This window comes from Seriola lalandi, unplaced genomic scaffold, assembly GCF_002814215.2.
Source record: "Seriola lalandi dorsalis isolate HSWRI2012SDOR001 ecotype SW California unplaced genomic scaffold, Sedor1 jcf7180002054562, whole genome shotgun sequence".
Taxonomy (NCBI): domain Eukaryota; kingdom Metazoa; phylum Chordata; class Actinopteri; order Carangiformes; family Carangidae; genus Seriola; species Seriola lalandi.
The window spans coordinates 951,785-970,787 of record NW_019525115.1 but is presented as its reverse complement, the minus strand read 5'-3'; the positions used below and the strand labels follow the sequence as shown (position 1 = coordinate 970,787).

The window sequence follows — 19,003 nt, the reverse complement described above, 5'->3', positions numbered from 1 at the left end:
GTGTGTGTGATCCTTGCTCTGCCCTTGTATAGCCGCCTGGTCAGCAAATTCTGCCTGACAGACAGAGCGAGCTTCTGGGAGCACACACACACTTTCACACACGAACACACACACTGTCATCCAAATGCACTGGCTCTGATAAATATATTGCTACCCAAACATTTCTGGTCACTATTGCCTATTTTGCTAATGGTCTAAAATTTGCATTGGCTTATATGTGCATATAATTAATGTCACAGCCTGATTAATTGGTTTTGGATAGCAGCTAGCAGAACACAGGATGAATATTTTTACTACTTTTACTGTTATTTTAAATTTACTAACATCATTCACATCCATTATCGACCATTACTTCAAGGTGTGCAACAAATGCTTTGTGTGATGAACAACTACCATAAGAATTTCCCAAATGTATCTGCAATGTTTTTGTGATTTTTTCCTCATACTTTTGACAAATAACCTCATTTCACATTGGCTCTGTTTGTACTATACTGCAAATATCTAGAGGCTTGTTGCTAAATTGAGCTTACACATACCCACAGACACAACACATAATGACTTAACATCTTTTGTAATGCCTCGGGATTGCAGACAGTGTTCTCAGATGTAAATAAATAAACCTTTACCACATTGTGTCATTGTTATTTGTCTTTAAAAGCACAGAAATGTGAGGAAACTATCTATAACAAGTCAAATGATTTTTATTTCAGAATATGAGAACAGATCGAAAATGCTCCATCAGTCAGGAGACACACACACATACATACCTTCAGAGACACTACATTACCATCTACACAACTCCCATGGGAAGCTCACACACAGATCCAAAGTCACCATGTAGCCTCAGGTGTATTAGGTCTCAACAGGGCGCACAATCAATCTACCTGATGTTACTGGTGCAAGCCTGCCTATGTGCATGAATGTGTGCGCATGTATACGTGTAAGTTTCCGTGGGACAAAGTGTTGTGAAAACTAATCGCTGTTGTTTCCCTCAGGTGACTTTGGAACAACCACAAATCGGACACACACAAACAGTAACATCTATCCGATAGAAGGATTTGGCTGTAGTCTGGCTTGGATAAATTCATGTGTTACTGAGCTGAAGCTACTTTGCCCTGGCCTGCAGACATTCTCATAATGCTGGATGAGAAAAATGACTAGGCGATAAGATTTTCACTCATCTGATCCAAGGACTTGCTGCAGGAAGTCGAGTAGGGAGGTGTGGGAAGACTAATGAAACTGTTTGAACATGATGTAATTCCTTATAAAATGTTTTTTTTAAGCAGCAGCCACTCAGCTTTCAGTAACTAAAAATTAAAGTAATACTTTGACATTTTAAGATATACGCTTATTCACTCACCACTCTCCTTTAAATATGAGGTTACAGCCAGCACCCGGTTAACAACTAACATGGCTCCTTCCAAAGGTAAAAAAAATCCACGACCAGCATCTTTAAAGGTCACTTATTAACATATTATATCTAATTTGTTAAATCGGCAGCTTCGGCAAGTGTAAAAATTTTATTTATTTTCTGAAGTCTCCACTATTTGCCTGTTCATTTCATGATAATGACAAGAAGTCACTGCGCCCTACCAAGAAATAGTCCTGAACATAACCCCCATAAAACCATGTCTTGTTGTTTTTACACTTTATTTCTTGTAGAGCTTAAAAGTTTTAGAGGTGCAGGTGGGTGGATCTTTTTTTTCTTTTTCTTGTGGAAGCAATGCTAGCTGTTTGCCCCTGTTTCCAGTCTTTGTGATAAAATAAGCTAATAATCTCCTGGCTGTAGTCTTTCAAGTTTCTTATTGTTGTAAAATACATTGACACAGAATTTGAACATTTTGCTTCAAAGCTGTAAAGTCAGTTTTTTTTACACATGGCTGGAAAACAAGGTCATTCAATGCTTAGGCCTGATAAATAAATATTCAAGATGTGTCTTTACAGAGCATGCTTGTTCATTTTGTTTGTATTTTTCATTTTACCATGACAAAACTTGATACTTGAATGTTTTTGCTTTTGAATTTCCAATGTTTGCGTAGTTAGGTAAGTAAGTAGGCCAAGGCACAGCATTTACATACACTGAAATAAAAGTCAAATCCCAAATCCTGATCTCGTTAAATCTCACTCTATTTTGAAAACCTAAGAAAAAAACAAAATAATGACAAATATATCAAAACAAATAATTCTCAGTGAAGAAAATTTGATTTGAGGCTTCAGGTCTAGTAACAATAACCACTGTACCCACTTGCTTAAACTATATCTAGTATGTTAATGACTTCTGAAATGCCAGTGGGGTAACATAACCCATATTACATCAGAAACACCATTTGCTTATCAGCAGTCATGGAGTATAATTGCGGAGCTAGCACTGCTAGAATAGGCTGAACCCTTATTTCTGCAGGGCTCTGGCACAGACCTGCCAGGTAAAAAGCATGAATCACTGCTTCTTAAACTATTACCCTCTCTCACCCTGCGTCTCCCCTGGGCAATTGCTGTACATAACAATGTATTCTTAGTCAAATCATCTGTAATGTGTTTTCAGTCAGTTTGTTATATAAGTGGCAGCTGGGAGCCTCTCATTCCGGAGAGCCGTAATCATGCCCCCAGCCGACTGAGAACCATATAACATTTGTTTATACATCATGGAAGGGAAGGTGGCTTTCTGTCTGGAGAGAATCTAGCTGAATAAGTGTTGAGATATGCATATACAGTAGGGAGGAAATATGCTTGTGTAAAGCAGTTTACAGAACAATAACGGGGGGCATTTATAGTACACAGTATTCTCACAAATATACTCACACAGACAATACAGCTAATGCAAGAGAAAATGCACAGGACATACAATGGAAACCACTTATAATGATCACATCCGTCTGGGTCAAATTCACCCTGGGTCACGATAAGCGGTTCACACGCTATACATATTTATTTAAGTTTTAAATGTGTTAATATGTAAAGAACATCTTTAAACTGACTTAAAATAGGTTAACAAAACGAACTAGAACGGGCCTGCACATGATTAGAGGTCCTAGTGCGTGTGTGTCTTTAGAGGGAGGTTATGCTCCACAGCTGTTTAACAGACAGATAGTGATATGTTCTCTTTTCATGCAGTAACCCTGCTCTCTATCTGTCCGTCCATCCCTCTTATTATCCCTCCAATCAAGTGTAGAAGGGTTAAGAAAGTGTGCCTGCAGGATTTAAAGGCATGAAATGCTCCACACTCTGTTGAGTCTACATGTTTTAAGACATCTTGCCTTTCATCTGCAACTTCTCTCTATCTCTTCTTCTGATATCGTGACTTTTAAGTCAGTATATTCAATAGCGGTTAAAAATGGTTACCAGAGCAGAAGGGCATAGGGGCACTCCACATCCCATTGAGCTGACAAGTCCTGGATGATTCTCCTTTCAGCTGTCTACCGCCCAGACAGGAGTACCGAACTGTTGAACCAAATGTAAACTTATCTCCACTCAGCAAACCGTTAGGGGGAGAGCCCGGATGACCACAATCTACAACTAGAGACCCAGAGAGAGAGAGAGAGAGATGAGGGAGGGATAGACAGCACATTTTGACTCAACACAGCTTTGCAAGAAGATCTGCAGTGACCGCTGTCAAGAACTAAATACACGATTCAGAAACAAAAAGATACCTGTAAGATAAAGGGATGGAGAGAAAAATACAGGACAGAAAAAGAAATACTCTTTGCTAAAATGTATGACACTCTTGAAAATAAGACATGACAGATAATAAAAATAAACAATGTCAGAGTATTTCTAATTTATTCTAGATAGCATCCAAGTTCACTGTTGTGTGTCCCATAAAACGTAAGGTAAAAAGGTGGAGAGAATGATCACACTAACCTATACATTCGGGAAGGGGTTTGTCCCATTGTCCAGTCGGTTGACAGGTCAGTACAGGTGACCCAAAGAGGTAATATCCTGGGTTACAGTCATAGAAAACCACTGTGCCAAAGGTGAAGTTGCCATGCTCTATTTTACTCTGCCGAATGGAGTTGGCCGGGATGCCTGGATCAGAGCAATTGACCACTATACACAGAGAGACACAAAGATGGACACACACAAATAAACAGAGATAGAGAGGTATGTGTTATTTGGCATGAACCATAGAGGGCCAATTCTCTTCCCTCTCTTTTATTTCCCAGTGTTTTACACTGGGATTAAAGCTCTGTAAAATAATATGGGACATAATTAGGAGTATGGAGTGAAGCTGGAAGAAATGACGAGGGCTGGTGTTTAATATGATAGATATGGTGAATGGTAGGTGATGATTGGTGGTGGTAGGTTTCGGTGTCCTGGATCCAGCACCCACTGAGTGTAATGGCTTGTTAACATCACACTGCTTTTTTAAATTTTACTCAATGCATTGGCACTTCATTCTGTAAACTGGGCAGAAAGCTGATAATTTCAGTATAATCTCATATGAGCAAATCTACCATTGTTGCTGTGATTGTTAGAGAACAATTGCGGCTTGAGATTTATGTTTCACTGAAAACAAAAGAAATCCACTCTTGAGGCTGGAGTCAGGAAAGGCTTAGACGGATGTAGAGTATTTAATCTACCTCAAAACTTCATTAAATTAAAGAAAACCTTTATAATAAGGAATTTTAACTTTTAACTCTCTCTTGGTTATAATAAGTTTCAGGGTTACAATGGCAGATATGTTTACATTGAATAAAGTTAGAGGTAGAATTGAAATGACAATGGTTGAGGTAAATAAGGATGGTTGCCATAGGAAAAGGCAATAAGGTTAAATAAAGATAAGAGTTGTGGTGGTATTAAAGGTTAGGGATAAATAAGGTTAGGGGTGAATACACTTAACTTTTCTCCCCACCTTTACACGTTGGGGGCGGGTGGCTCCACTGGCGGTTGGCCTGGCACTGAGCGCGTGCAGGCCCCTCCATTTCATAACCCCGGTTACAAACAAAGCTGACCACATCGTTGAGGTTGAAGCCGTTTCCCACCGTACGACCATATATGGGACTTCCTGGATGTCCACAGCTGATCGCTATAGGGAAGACAGTGTGAATCATGGACATATGTAACTATATACAGATTCATTATTAAACTTATTACAAATCTATTTGTGATTGTGTACAACAAATGAGCTACAAAGTTGTTAGTAAGATAAATTTATTGTTGTGTTTTCTCTCATCATTGAGTTTGTTGACACTAGAAAGAAAATCTAGAATATCGCCTTATCTTTCAATATCTTGGAAAGTGAATTTATTGTCTGATGGAAGTCAAAGGCAGAGTCAGTGTAACCCGGCTAGAACTTGAACTACAGAGCAGATAGTTTTACATTGGTCATTGGTGGACTCATGAAAAGTATTTTCTGTGTTGACAGGACATTTCTTTAACAGTAATGTCTTTCCAAAGACATTCATCATATGTAGTTGAGCTGTACCCAAAGAGCGAGTCATTCGAGACAAGGCTGTGATTGTGTTGTTTTTGTGTCCTGTGTGAATGTTTCTGTAGTCACATCCAGCAGAGCTATTTCAGAAATCAATGACACATATTTATAGCTGACCACTAATGTGATTCAGATGCAGGTCTATTTTATAAATGTTTTGACTTTTCATAACCCACTGCCTCATTTTCTCATTAAATTGCAAAGATCCAATCCACTGACATTTCTTCTTGATGTGAAAGCTACAAAAACACATGAGCTAAACCAGACCTGAAAAACAGAGGCCATGTAGTTCACTGTCTAGAAAAAGAACAGATTCGGACCAATTATCTATGCCTTTCCAACAGTAAGTTAAATTAATATTCATGAGAATTGTCAGATGGCACAGAACACATAGCTGGTTTCCAGATTTAGGGTCATTATTTTGGAAATATTAACAGTTAGCAGTGAGTATCCTCTGTTTGCCATTCTGCATCATAATTATTCATCCAGTTAAACTTTATTCACTGGGGCTACTTAGAAGTTTGTGTTGTTTTTCTGATGTTTGTGTGAATAGACGGTTTTACAGTTACTGCCGGACCCTCTCTCATCTGCCTCCCAAACTCTACCCTTTTACATGTGTTGCTCTACAGGAAGGAGAGGAGTTTGACCAAACTTAAAGAAATCAGGAGAGACACAGACCAGGTGGGTAAAAAAGTGAACAGGGAAGAGGAGAAAACCAAACAGCAGAGAGGAAGAGAGGGCATCAGAGGAGAAGAGAGCCGAAGAGAAATGATGAGGACAAGAGAAGACAGGAGTGAGGAGAGGAAGCCTGGGTCTTCTTTTCAATTGATCAGTGAGAATAAGAAGTTTGTTTTATGCCTAAGATACAAATTTATCTGACACCGTCAGCATGCCCTGCTGGTACACACACACACACACACACACACACACACACACACACACACACACACACACAAACAAACACACACACACTCATCATCATTCTGTGTTTGTGTCCCTGAACAAGAGCCTCTCATCTCCATAATTACAGTATAATTTGGTTGTAAAATGATTTCCCTCAATAACTCCTGCATGAATAACCTCAATAAAAACAGCATAGCACAGAAACACTCCAAGATACAAAGATGGATACACACACTATTCTAACCACAAAGACGCAGATGCATGGAATATCCAAACACACAAACAGTATGTTTTGTTTTAAGGGTCATAGTCAATTTCATAGAGAAAATAAACTCCCTTTCATGCCCCTTCTATTCCAGAAATGTAGACAATACGTTACCACCTCTGTCTTTTAAATATGGTTCTAATTTTGTGAACGAACAGGCTGTCTCTTTTGGGAAAAGGCGTTTGTAATTGGCTTTAGCTGGCACCCATCATCGCCACCTTAACTGTGCCCAGTTGCTGCCTAAAAACATTTAGGATGCTCACAGCAAGTCGACAATTTTAGAAGATTTTCACAGTAGCCTGGACACGTCAGAGCCTTCTTGTTTATCCTCGAGCCCAGCTATTTATCTCATCCAGGCCATACTAGCAGTTGGGCCCTCTAGCCCTTCATATAAGGACTATTGGGTAAATACAACAAGTAAGGGTTATTATTCAAAACACGGACTTTATGCTAGCTTTACTCCATATGGAATCCCTCTTGAACTAAAAGTTTATTCTAAATGATTTTACTTCCCTTTTCCAATTTGGACTTTTACACCCTTGAGTGTCGTTTGAATGAGGTTTATCAGCTCTTCCAGAAAAAAACTCCCGTGGTGGAGATCTTGGTGCGGTGTTCATAAACAATGTTAAAGGAAGCTACACTGTTGTTATTGAACATGTAGGATTCATATTTTTCTGATTATACCAATTTTAACCCCAAAATTCCCATATCATTTAAAAGGAGCTAATACACTACATTTTTTTGCAGATCTTATCAAACATCAAAAACTGTCTATTCAGGGAGATACCTCTGCATATGTGAAAAAAAGTTAGAAAGAGCATTTTGTGGCTCCAGAAGTAACTAAGGGAAATCTGATCAAATAACACTCAAGTAATGGCACTTGCTAAAGACTACAAGTATGAAAATTAAGTATTGACCAAATCACACAATACAACTTGACTCAAGTTGTATTGTGTGATTTGGTCAATACTTAATTTGGGAAATGTAGGCACCAGGTTTTTGACAAGACACAAAAATAACTGGAATAAAAAGTACCATATCCAACAATGTTATAGTAATGCTAAATCTATGGAGAACTTTTAATAGAAAGTTAAGCCAAAAAAATAGGTAATGCTTTCCTTGTTTGTTTGTTTTTTTTTTTACTTGTTTTAAACATAAAGTGTATTCTGCAACATAATGGTGTGCAATGACCAGGAACACTACCTTTTAATGTGATTTTAAGTTCAAATTTCAATTGTAAAGTTAACATTGTGTCATCTCTCCATTTAGGTTGTGATTAACAGACAGAAAACAATTTTTAAATTAATTAAATAATTTTACAGTACACACACATCAGCACATACACACAGACACACAACAGCACAAACCCCAAAGGTTGGTTTCCTGTTAGTATTCACTGAATTCTTATTTTTCTTATCACTGAACCGAAGAAACAAACAAAGATATGACTGCAGGTGTTTTTTAATGATGTGCTGGATCACATCACATCCAAGGCTACACTCCTGATTTTGTTTTTTCCCCATCGACTGAGTCCACCATGTCCTTCTGTAAAGGACATTTCTGTTAATGACCATCAATGTGTTTTTATTCTATTCTCATTGAAGTTAAATATCCATTTCATCTACTCTCCTCCCTCGTTGTCAATGACAATCATGTTGAACTTCTAACCACAAGAACAACTGGATTTTATTAAATTCCACTTGCGACTTTTAATAGCTGAACTGATGGACTTTAAAGGTGTAAAGACTTTTTTCACAGTCACCATCACTATATTCCTGTTTTGGCTGTTTCACTTCGATATTCAATCTGGACTTGTTGAATCCAGTGCCAATTCTTCTGCAACACATAAAATCTCATAGCAGATCTTAATTTGTCAAACATACTGTGTTTTTCACTGGTGTACCTTCAAAGTGATTTGAAATATGCATGATATCGATTCTTCAAGACCACAGGCAAATAAAATATGTAAAATCCACAGAAAAGCACTGAGCGCTTATCAACACTATATTTCCAAATTGCCTGTATTTGAGCAGACTTTGATTTCTCTATTTGGTATCTAGCAAATTTTCATAAACCTTTCAAAAGCCTTAATGAATTTGGCTGCAATTTGTGCTATTCTTTACCACATCTTTCTATGCTAACCCATTGCTGCGTCTTATGAGCACATTTGCAAATCCTGACGCAAACTTCACACACTCCATTTTATGTGCTGCTATTATCCTTTCCAAGCATGCACACACATACTGTAACTACAGAAATCAAAGGGCAATTTTGTCTTTATTTCCTGAATTCTTATTTTCTTATTTGTTATCACTGACCAGATGTACATATTAAGTGCCTGTGTTACCATGACAGAGAAGATTTTTAAAGGTCACACATATGATTATCAGCAGATATGACTGTCTTTTACAACAAGGTAGTGTGCTTAGTGTGTGTTAACACAGGGTTGGGATCATCCGGTTTTAAAGTTCATACAATGTTCAATCATTCTGGGGTTTGGTTTAATTTGTTAGTTGAAAAGAATCTTAAGTTATTTAGAGGCGAATCTGTGCTGGTGTGTTTTCCTTACATATACAGACAGGAAGCTGTCCAGACCACTGGTTGTCTTGGAGACAGATTCGAACCGATGAGCCTATTAGTCGAAAGCCAGGTAGACATTGATACACAACCGTATCACGGTAACCGAAGTTCTCCCCAATCACCTGGCCATTCACAATGCCTTCTGGGATTCCACAGTGACCAGCTGAAAGAGAGAGACAGACAAAAACACAGGGGACTCAGACAAAGAGGAATACTGTCCTAGAGTGTACTAATATGCAGATACTATTGTTGAAAACAGACCAATGGCCATCAAAAAACATCCTTGCATTTTCAGCTCAACCTGGAATTTTTAAAAACAAATTGTCCTGGTTTACTTGTGCTTTTTTCATTTACTTGTTTTTACTTACTTTTGTTGTGACTAAGATCTGGCTTGTTATCCTGCAGATCATATTACACCTTACCGTCTTATTGTACCCATGAGATGGCTGCTCTGGGTTAGTTTCATGGATACAGAGACAATATCAGAAAAAAACAGGCCGGGGAGTTTAACACACCTCGATGATTTAACATCACCTTGGCTCAAGAGTTAGTCTATGTGGGGCATTCAAATTTTTAACACCTGCTGAAACTTGCTCCTGAAAAAGTGTAAAAATAGGCAATTGCAGCTTGAAAGCAGTTTTATCCTGGATATAAGACATGTGACTGTGAGCAATCGCACACAATGGAAAGTAGGATTATAAGGACTCTGTCATCACAAAATATTAGAGGCTCTGTCACAAATTGGATCACCCCTCAGTTATGATGAAGGCTCAGATGGTCAGTCACCTCCTGCTACTTTTCCACAGCTGCGTCACTGCTCTTTGCAATATCTTCAAAAGCATCTAACATTTAAATGAAGTCCTTGTGCTTTTAAAAGGATCAGGCTTTACCTGACAGCTAACCTGATATATACAGGAACTCGTTACTCCCCTGATCAGATTAATTGCCATAGGTCTAATTGATGCACAGTGCTAATGCAAGATAATATAAAAGGCATTTTACAAAAAAAGGGTGTGAATGTAACTTTTCTTTTCTTCTTTTCTTTTCTGGATTAAGTATTGATTACATTCTTTACTGTAGATAAAAAGATGCACCATATCCCTAGTGTCAAAAAGTGCTAACAATTCAAAGACAATCAGGGAAGTGGGAAGAGAATGAGAAGAAAAAAGGTTGCCTCATTTCATCTGTCTTTTTATATCGTCTGTGAGGTGTTAATTAATAGAGTTATAGGGCATTACTTAAGTGAGTCACACACTTTACTTTCTTGGATATTTTGAAGAGAGTTACGTGTTGAAGAAAGAAAAAAACAGTATCAAGTATCATACAGCACCAGCACACTTTACAGTTAAACATCAATAGAATATTAAAATAATGAATGCAATAAAATCAAGTAAAATACATTGAAGTGTGCCTAGGCTTGTTTGAACATATAGTACAAGGAAATAAAAAAAATGTTTCATATCATCAAATGTTTCAGTTTCGGTAAGAAATCTGGCAATTGTGATCGCTTCTACAAGAGAATTTCATTTCCTTTTTTTCAACATTTCAGGATCGACTGTTTAAGGGTTTTTGGAAGAATCTTGCACACATCAGCTTTAATTAATAAGATGATTGGAAACAGCAAAATAACTGCACAGGCTTATATTTTAAAGAACCAAAACAATTACAGTAAAGTCAGTTTTGTTTTGAAGGATAATAAGAAAAGTTACTAAATAAAAATGCTGTTTATAGCACTTTTTTAGGACTCAATTTATTTATTTTTTGACAGAATCATGCCTCCTCATCAGTCTAGGTTAAGTTACATTGAACTTTTTCTTCATAACGTGCATCTCATATCTCTTTCAGCCTGTGAAGTATTCTGGGAAGCGATGTTTCTGCAGAGGCTTCGTGGAGAAGTGACAGCACCATGTCATAACATCTGTTACCTCTGGCTGGCACACTGACAGAAGAAAGGACCTATTTTTTCAGGCTTCTATAAAAAAAGAACCTTCAGAATGAATTTAGTAAGTGTGCAGCAGATGCTTCCTCGTGATTGTGAGGTGGACAAGGCCAGAGGTGAGCAGCTGTGCAGCCAAACAAGAGGTGCAGGGCACATACCTACCTTTGATACCTGGTCTCATTAAATTGACTTGAAAAATCCCTCTTTCAAACTTCCTCTGTAATGCTGGGTGTTTCAGTGTGTGTGTATTGTATGTTCGCATGCCCTATATGTCCTAAACCTTACATTTAAGTCCTAAAAATTCCATACAGTGTCTAGATATACTGTGTGTCTGAATAAATTAATAGTTTTAGAAGTTATATACCTAAACATCGTGTTTCCGTTCCACTCCAAAGCCCAGATGACAGGCACTCTCTGACAGCTGACCCCACCAGCATGAAACCAGCATCGCAGGTAAAGATGGCTGTAGCACCAAATGTTGTCTGAGTACCAATCTTCTTCCCATTGGGTGGAGATGGCAGCTCACCGCAGGAGATAACTGAGACACACAGTCAGACACAAGCAATTTAAAAGCAGCTGTGCAAAAACGTAGCACCAGCATACGCCGAGAGGCTGGATGAGCTTACTGGTTTCAGTGAGGACCGCTACCAGTCCTTGAGAGCTGTTATCATGCAAATTTGGTGCCAATTTCTTTTTTTTCTTTTTTCACTAACACTCAAAAATGCCTGGTGAAGAAAATAACAGTAAATATCCAAATGTCACAGAATTCTTTAAGGAAAAATAACACTGATTTAAAATGTCAAGGAATCCTCAGAAGAAAAATAGCAGATGACACTTGAAAAATGTCAACGCAACTCCTTCAGGTTAGCACATGTATTGAAGGAAAAAAGTTTCTGCATTGTAATTCAGACATTATCAAGTTATTTGAAAGAGATTAAATCAAATTAGTAGAAATTCAATTATCATTGAACACACCTCTACCCTTTCATATCAGCAAATTTTAAATGACAAACTTTAACAGCCATTTTCTGCTGCTTATTTTTTCTGCCAAGAAACCAAGAACTATCGTTTGTGTTTGTATACATAAGATGTTTTAGTCCTTACTGATTTAAGCTGATTATCTGTTATCCAACAACCTGTCATCCAAACTGTTCATAAATGCCAATGGTAGTGTCAGTTCACATTAATTTGGCAATTTCTTCATATCGTGGCTCACAAACTCTCTGACTTAAAACATTAAAAAGTACATAAAATAACCCTAACCCTTTAAATATGCTGAGGGGACTTGGTTTGCTTTAAAGTAATAGTTAGACATTTTTTAAAATACACTTATTCCTTTCTGGCAAAGAGTTAGATGAGAGGACTCATACCAGTCTGATGCCTGTCCATTAAATATGTCTTTATGTGTCATGAAGGTGCCAGGAGGAAATTACTGCTTAGGAAATAAATACAGGAATAAATACAGAATCTGAACACAAATACTATATGTCTCTAGGAAATGATTCCTATGCCTCCATGTTCGAATTTGTAATAATGGCTACCTCATTGATAATTAAACAGTTATACGTCTGTGTTACTGACCCTGGCAGTGCGGTCTCTCATTTCTCCAGCTCCAGATGCCATTGGGTAAGCACTGGATATGGGCAGGGCCTAATCGGTAGTATCCCGGATCGCAGGTGAACACAATGCGAGTTCTGTATTCGTAGTGTGACCCGTTGACAATCCTCCAGCGGCCGTGCTCTAAAGAAAATGACCCGATGCTGGGACATACTACCACTACAGAGATGGAAAGAGTGTGAAGACAAAATAAAGCCTCATGAAATATGCTTACATTTAAAGTGGGGGCAAGCCAGTGCAAAATATCTCACAGATGCATTTTAATGTCTCAGTTGAAATAACAATGTCCAAGCCAGAAATGCATGGCGCACACAGTGGTAATTATATATTGCTTACAAACCATATCCACCTGGCCCAGTGAGATAGGATCATTGTTTGAACAATGCAGTATTTCATATTTCTGTTTTTTGTAACTGAAGTGATGAAAATCTTAGGGGTGTCTAGAATTTATATTTACATTTGTAGCTTTACCATTTAATATGTCAAAATTTGTAACACGCTATGTGTGATCTATGTGTTACTAACCAGAACACCGTGGTATTTTATTGTGGTTGCTCCATGTTCCATCAGGCTGACAGATGGCTGACGTCAGTTCTTTGCTGGAGAGTCTGTATCCATCGTTACAGAAATAGGAAACTCTTGTTCCCACAGAGTAGTCAGCTGTTAAAATGCCGCCATTTATAGGAGCCTTGGGTGCCCCGCATGAGACAGCTAGGGGAGGACATATACACACACAGTGGTTAAGAAGACAACATGCAAAAAGACACACACAGAAGCCCTAATGCACAGTTGTGTCTGTCAGGCAGATTTGATGTGTACTTTGTTTGAAATATTTCTGGAGATTCAAAGCCACTGAATGTATTATGTATTTGTAAACAATCTTACATATTTCTATCAAACTAAAAATATACAATCAAGAGATGCTTGATCTCCAGTTCCAACCAGCTCTAACAAAACACATCTAACTTGCTGAAAATTCTGCTCCACAGTGGGTTTTAAATAGACTGGTTTGTAGAGCAATGCACCATGATATTACACGGTGTTCACAATCTGCTACACATCCTTCATTTGACTATATTTGCTATGAGCCATACCTTTCTATGGTTATCTGATGTGTGGGATTAGACAATAAAAGGTGCAACATAAAAATATCATCAAGTCTGTGTAGAATACACTATAATACAAACTGAAAATACACATAAAGAGAAAGAGAAAGAAAAGGCTCTATGAGTTACGCAAAAATGATAGTTGTTTTTGATTACTCCTGTTTCATTTCATTACCCAAATTGATATGAATAACATGTGGCAGTCACATTTTAAAGACCCTCCTTACAAACACTGCTACTGGCATTTTACTCACTTGAATCTGGTATATATCTACTCTGGCGCAAAAAGATTAAATTGAACAACACAAACTTAGCTAAAATTTATTTTGGTGACTAAAGTTATTTTAATGGTTATGAGATATATTATATAGTTATATTTAAAAAATCTGGAAATTACTGACTTTTATGACAATTAACATCACATACACAAAACAGATCAGCACAATCAAACACACCTTGACATGCAGGTACAGGAGAATCCCATGTGTGGTAACCAAATGATGTGCGTCGGCAGGTTGCTGTGGCGTTGCCAATGAGACGGTAACCACGGTCACAAGCCCACCGCACCACGCTGTTGACATGGCCGCCACTCTGAGAGGAAATGGAGCCGTGGAGTGGAGAGTCTGGGGTGGAGCAGTACAGGGCTGGAGTAGAAGAAACAAAATTAAAAGAACAAAGATTGTCAGTAAAAGAAAGTTAACTACAAGTTAGCAAACTTCATTGAGACAGACTTTAATAGCTGATGAGCCATCAGAATGAGTGACAGTGTGCTGACTTCAGAATTGCTAACACCCTTTGCTAAAACAGAACTACTGAATACATGTATCAGACTATAAAGAGAGACATTTGTCCCTTCACACAGGAGTCCCTACTGTACCCTACACAACAGGAATCCTAGCCAAAATGGGGGACCTGTTTGCGAGTAAAATCAAATTTCTTGCACAATTATGGTTTTCATTGTGTATTTTAAACTGTGCTATTAGAGCCATGAGAAGGTTCAGGATATTATCTTTCCAAGTAAAATATTTGAAATCACTACTTGGGCTAAACAGGACAAAATAATTCTGTGAGAACAAATAGTAATGACCACACTCATAATGGTGATGTTGTCTTTCTGGCCCATCTTAAAAGCCAAGTGTTTTTTTTAGCCAATTCTGACAAGCTGAATGAATGCAAAATTAACTACATCGCAAATCTCTCTCAGTAGAGCTTCTGATCGAACAATAAATATATATACTTTTTAATTAACCTTTATTTTACTAAGCAAGACTTTAAGACAAACACACTACCCACAAAGTCATCAGTGGCCTTATGCAATTTTATGAAATATTCTTCCACCAAGAAACATTAATTCTTTACTCCAGACAATGGTGGGCAAAACAAGAGGAATCCTGCTGCAACCACCAATAACCTGACAACAAGTTAAGCATTGTCTAAGTTTTTCTGTTGTATGTAGTATTGGCATTCTGTAGTCTCAGTATCCATGGCAGTAGATAAAGGTCCATTTACAAAGATATCCGTATCTCATATGGTAAGTCAGCAGTAGCAGTTCTATTATGTTCCTCAGTCATATCTTATAAAGATTACCCAGGCTTGGGTCCAGTAAGATGTTGATTTGGGCAATGTGCCTGGTGTGTAACTCTCCAAATTGGGCAGGAGCCCAAAATTAAGTTTTTAACTGGTCCTATTTATTAGTGATAAGTCTGTTTTATATGTCCCTCTGGTCTGCCACTGGGCCAGTATCATCTGCATGGTGGGTTTTGAACACAAATGATCAAGCACCACTTAAAAGTTAGTGAGGGAGTTTTGTTCGTTTTACTGTGTTTTCCTCGCATTGAAAACACATAATCAGTGCCAGCAATGTTTTTTTACAGTTTGTCAGGGATTTCTAATTAAAGCTTTCTGACACAGTTTACTTTTAAAGCTCTTAAAGTTTAAAGTTGATGGCCACAGAAAGGGATGGTATCACAGAATCGGCATGTAGGCAAAGCAGCCAGCTCACAATATGTCATTGACGGCTTTAAACTTCTGGTCTCAATTACACAAGGGCTTCTTTCGTGACGACAAAGTTTCTTCTTAAAACAAAAGCAGACATACCAACATAAGTTGGTATATCTAAATAATAAGAAAAATAATAAGAGAAATGACATAACATAACAAGATATAACAAGAGAGTTAAATTTCTCTTTATAATTAAAACATGAGAACATTTTGTTTTTGGAGAAGAAGTATGTTCTGGTCCTATACCGACCTGATTGTGCAACTTAAAAAAAAAGAAAGAAAGAAAGAAAAAAAGAACACTCTTGAGGTTGAACCCTGATATTAGTAAGCTTACAACATATGTTTAATAATCCTTGCAGATGCTAACATTAATCACAGCTACCAGAGAAGGTTACTGAGTGTGAGCGTCCTGGGAGAGTTTTCTGTTATTATTCAGCCTATCATTCATCATACAGAGCAGTGGTTTTTCAAAGGTTAAAGAAGCAGCCTCCTGAGTAGAATGTATGAAGTGAATAAGCAAATTAAACAGGTGATACTGTCTCCTCCCCCTTAACTGTCAAAAAATGCCCTTGAATAAAGCACTCAAATCCCATTACCCCAGTGAAGGTGCTTAATGCACAAGAGTCTAAAGTTATACTCAGCAGGACCAGGTGCAAGACTGTCTAAATGCAAAGCTTGCTGTAAAACAACATCTGTGCTCATCAAGCTTTCCTTGAATGAATAAAAGTTAAGAACTAACCCATAATACAATTTAGAAATCTGCTCTAGGAGACAGACAGAAGTGAGGTAGAAAAGTATGCTGAAGATGAAGAAACAAACTGCACAGGTGAGATGAAGTTAATGACACTAAGTAGTTCATGTACTTTTTAAATCAACTTTCTTGTAGATTACCTGTTTCCCCCACAAAACTGAGGAACTTTCTCATTTTTTCATTATGTTCAACAAATTATAAGTTGTACTTTGACACAACTTAGAGGTTGAACAATCCCTTCAAGTGCACTTCTAGTCAGGATGTCCCTCTGTCCTTCTGTCTGTCTCTGTCTACCTCTGTCCTTATTGCCATGCATTATAATAATATAAAGTAGTAGTAAAATAAAGTTGGGATACATACTTTGGTACTCACCAACATAACGAATTTTGAAGCCTTTCTTGTTTGTGCCATGGTCTGAAGACCAGCGGACCAGGAACTGGTGACCAGAGGTGGTGAGGTTAAAGGGTGTTGGCAGGTCACCGCTCAGCGTTGCCAGAGTGGGACTGTTGGCTGTAGGACCTGAGAGGGATCAGGATAACGTGAGTGGTAAGGGGGAGAGGGGACAGAGAGAAAGAAATAGACAAAAAAAATGAATCAGACATTGAAAATACACTGTGATTTGTTCTAAGTTGGTATTTTGTATTTTTGTGGTTATAACTGTATATCAAGTTTTCCCATGGTGATCAAGTTTCATCCTAACATGTTTACAGCTTTGAGTGTGTCTGTGTGTGTGTCTTTTTACCATCAAAAATCTCCAACACATCAAACTCTCTCTCAGTGTGGAAGCTTTCAAAGGTAATGGTGACGTTGTATCCTTTCTCTACTGTAACGCTCCATGAACACATTTGGAGGTTAGGATAACTTTCTGGCCAACCAGGGCTCAGGATGACACCTGACGAGTCATATCGCACATCATGTGCAGGGCATTGGACTGTGGATAGAAAATTAAGGGAGGAGACTGGTTATGTTAAATAAATACACACCATTGTTATATTCAGTGATTTCATTATCAGCTATTTGAAATTTTAATCAAAACACTGAGCAAATGTATTGGCATATACACACCTTGGCATGTTGGAGGCTGTGCATCCATCTGTAGTCTTTCTCCCAGACGACAGGTTAGAATCTCACTGCCGACCAATGAGAATCCAGGATGGCATCTGTACCTGATGATGTCACCTGGAGGCACAAAATCATGGTGTGAGAAAAGTGTTGGAAAACAAAATCAAGGCAGACAGAAGGAACAACATTGTTTATCTTTTGCTAGTGTACAGTGAGTAGTGAAATGTAACCACACTCCACTACACTTATTTCACAGCTTTAGTTAGTAGTTATTTTTTGCAAATTAAGATTTTAAGTAGAAAACATATCAGCAGCTTATGAAGATGGTGCATGGCTATAAATTAAATTTACAAAATAGTGAAAAGTCATTTCACCTTGACCAGATACAACATTGAAACAATACTTACAAATTATGCATCAGTCATAATGATCTCATAATATAATATATAATCATATAACACACCCAGGGACCCCTTTTCTACTTTGAGTATTTTAGTTTTAATATTTATGTACTTTAGCTTGGGTAACATTGTCAATATTGAACATTAACTTGCATTTGGAGTATCCGTTGTGTTGTGTGCTTCCTCCCCCGCTGTATACAGTGTATCACTGCCATTACTAAAATTTTATCATACAAACATGTAACACTTCTTATACTGCTGGAAACTGAAAAGTCTGCATCCTCTGTCAAACTGACATGTCTGAAGGCATGACAGTCAGCCAGGCAACTCACCTATCTCCAGCTCTACGTCTTCCATCAGTATGTCAGCATTGGGCACCTCTGGAGGAGACTGACAAACCCTTAATTGGTAGGCTAGAAGAACAGACGCAGCAGAGGAGAGGAGAGAGGACAAAGAGGGGGACAATGTAGAACAATGTGTGAAAAGAAATTTTGTGGGTCAGTCTAACCTGGCTTGTCAAGACAGAGAAAATTTGAAAACTTGTCAATGGTTGGAAACCGGCAATAATTATTTTTTTCTTGCTGTGAATGTTTTAAATGTAACCCGCTGGTCTTCCTGCATTTCTGAGTTAGCTTCCAGTTGTCCAGAGCTTTGTAGTGAGAAATCTTTACTGATTCAAATAATAAAACAACCTGTTTTCTGTTTACTCTGTTTAATCTCGATTGTATCAGTTTAACTTCACTTTTTAAGTTCAGATGGTCTAGTCAGCAAAGCATGACTAGACCACGGCTACACGGATACAGCACTGCCTTGAATCATAAAAAGCAACTGACTTCACAGCCACTCAGCTGAAGGCTGTAATCAATATTACTGCATGACCATAGATCACTCACTAACAGAGAGAGAGAGAGAGAGAGAGAGAGAGAGAGAGAGAGAGAGAGAGAGAGAGA

At 38.0% G+C, this 19,003-nt stretch overlaps 1 protein-coding gene across 1 annotated transcript in view; it reads right to left on the bottom strand.

Annotated features, from left to right (window-relative positions):
* The window catches only part of csmd3b (CUB and Sushi multiple domains 3b), a 136,919-nt gene that overhangs the window by 22,825 nt on the left and 95,091 nt on the right, over positions 1-19,003 (bottom strand). The window contains exons 41-52 of the mRNA XM_087176619.1: positions 18,386-18,466; positions 17,656-17,769; positions 17,333-17,521; positions 16,963-17,109; positions 14,294-14,482; positions 13,258-13,443; positions 12,697-12,891; positions 11,480-11,653; positions 9,166-9,339; positions 4,850-5,023; positions 3,859-4,044; positions 3,340-3,513 (exon numbers count right to left, since the gene is read on the bottom strand). Coding sequence (XP_087032745.1) covers positions 3,340-3,513; positions 3,859-4,044; positions 4,850-5,023; positions 9,166-9,339; positions 11,480-11,653; positions 12,697-12,891; positions 13,258-13,443; positions 14,294-14,482; positions 16,963-17,109; positions 17,333-17,521; positions 17,656-17,769; positions 18,386-18,466 — 1,983 coding nt within the window. The remainder of the gene's footprint in view (positions 1-3,339; positions 3,514-3,858; positions 4,045-4,849; positions 5,024-9,165; positions 9,340-11,479; positions 11,654-12,696; positions 12,892-13,257; positions 13,444-14,293; positions 14,483-16,962; positions 17,110-17,332; positions 17,522-17,655; positions 17,770-18,385; positions 18,467-19,003) is intronic.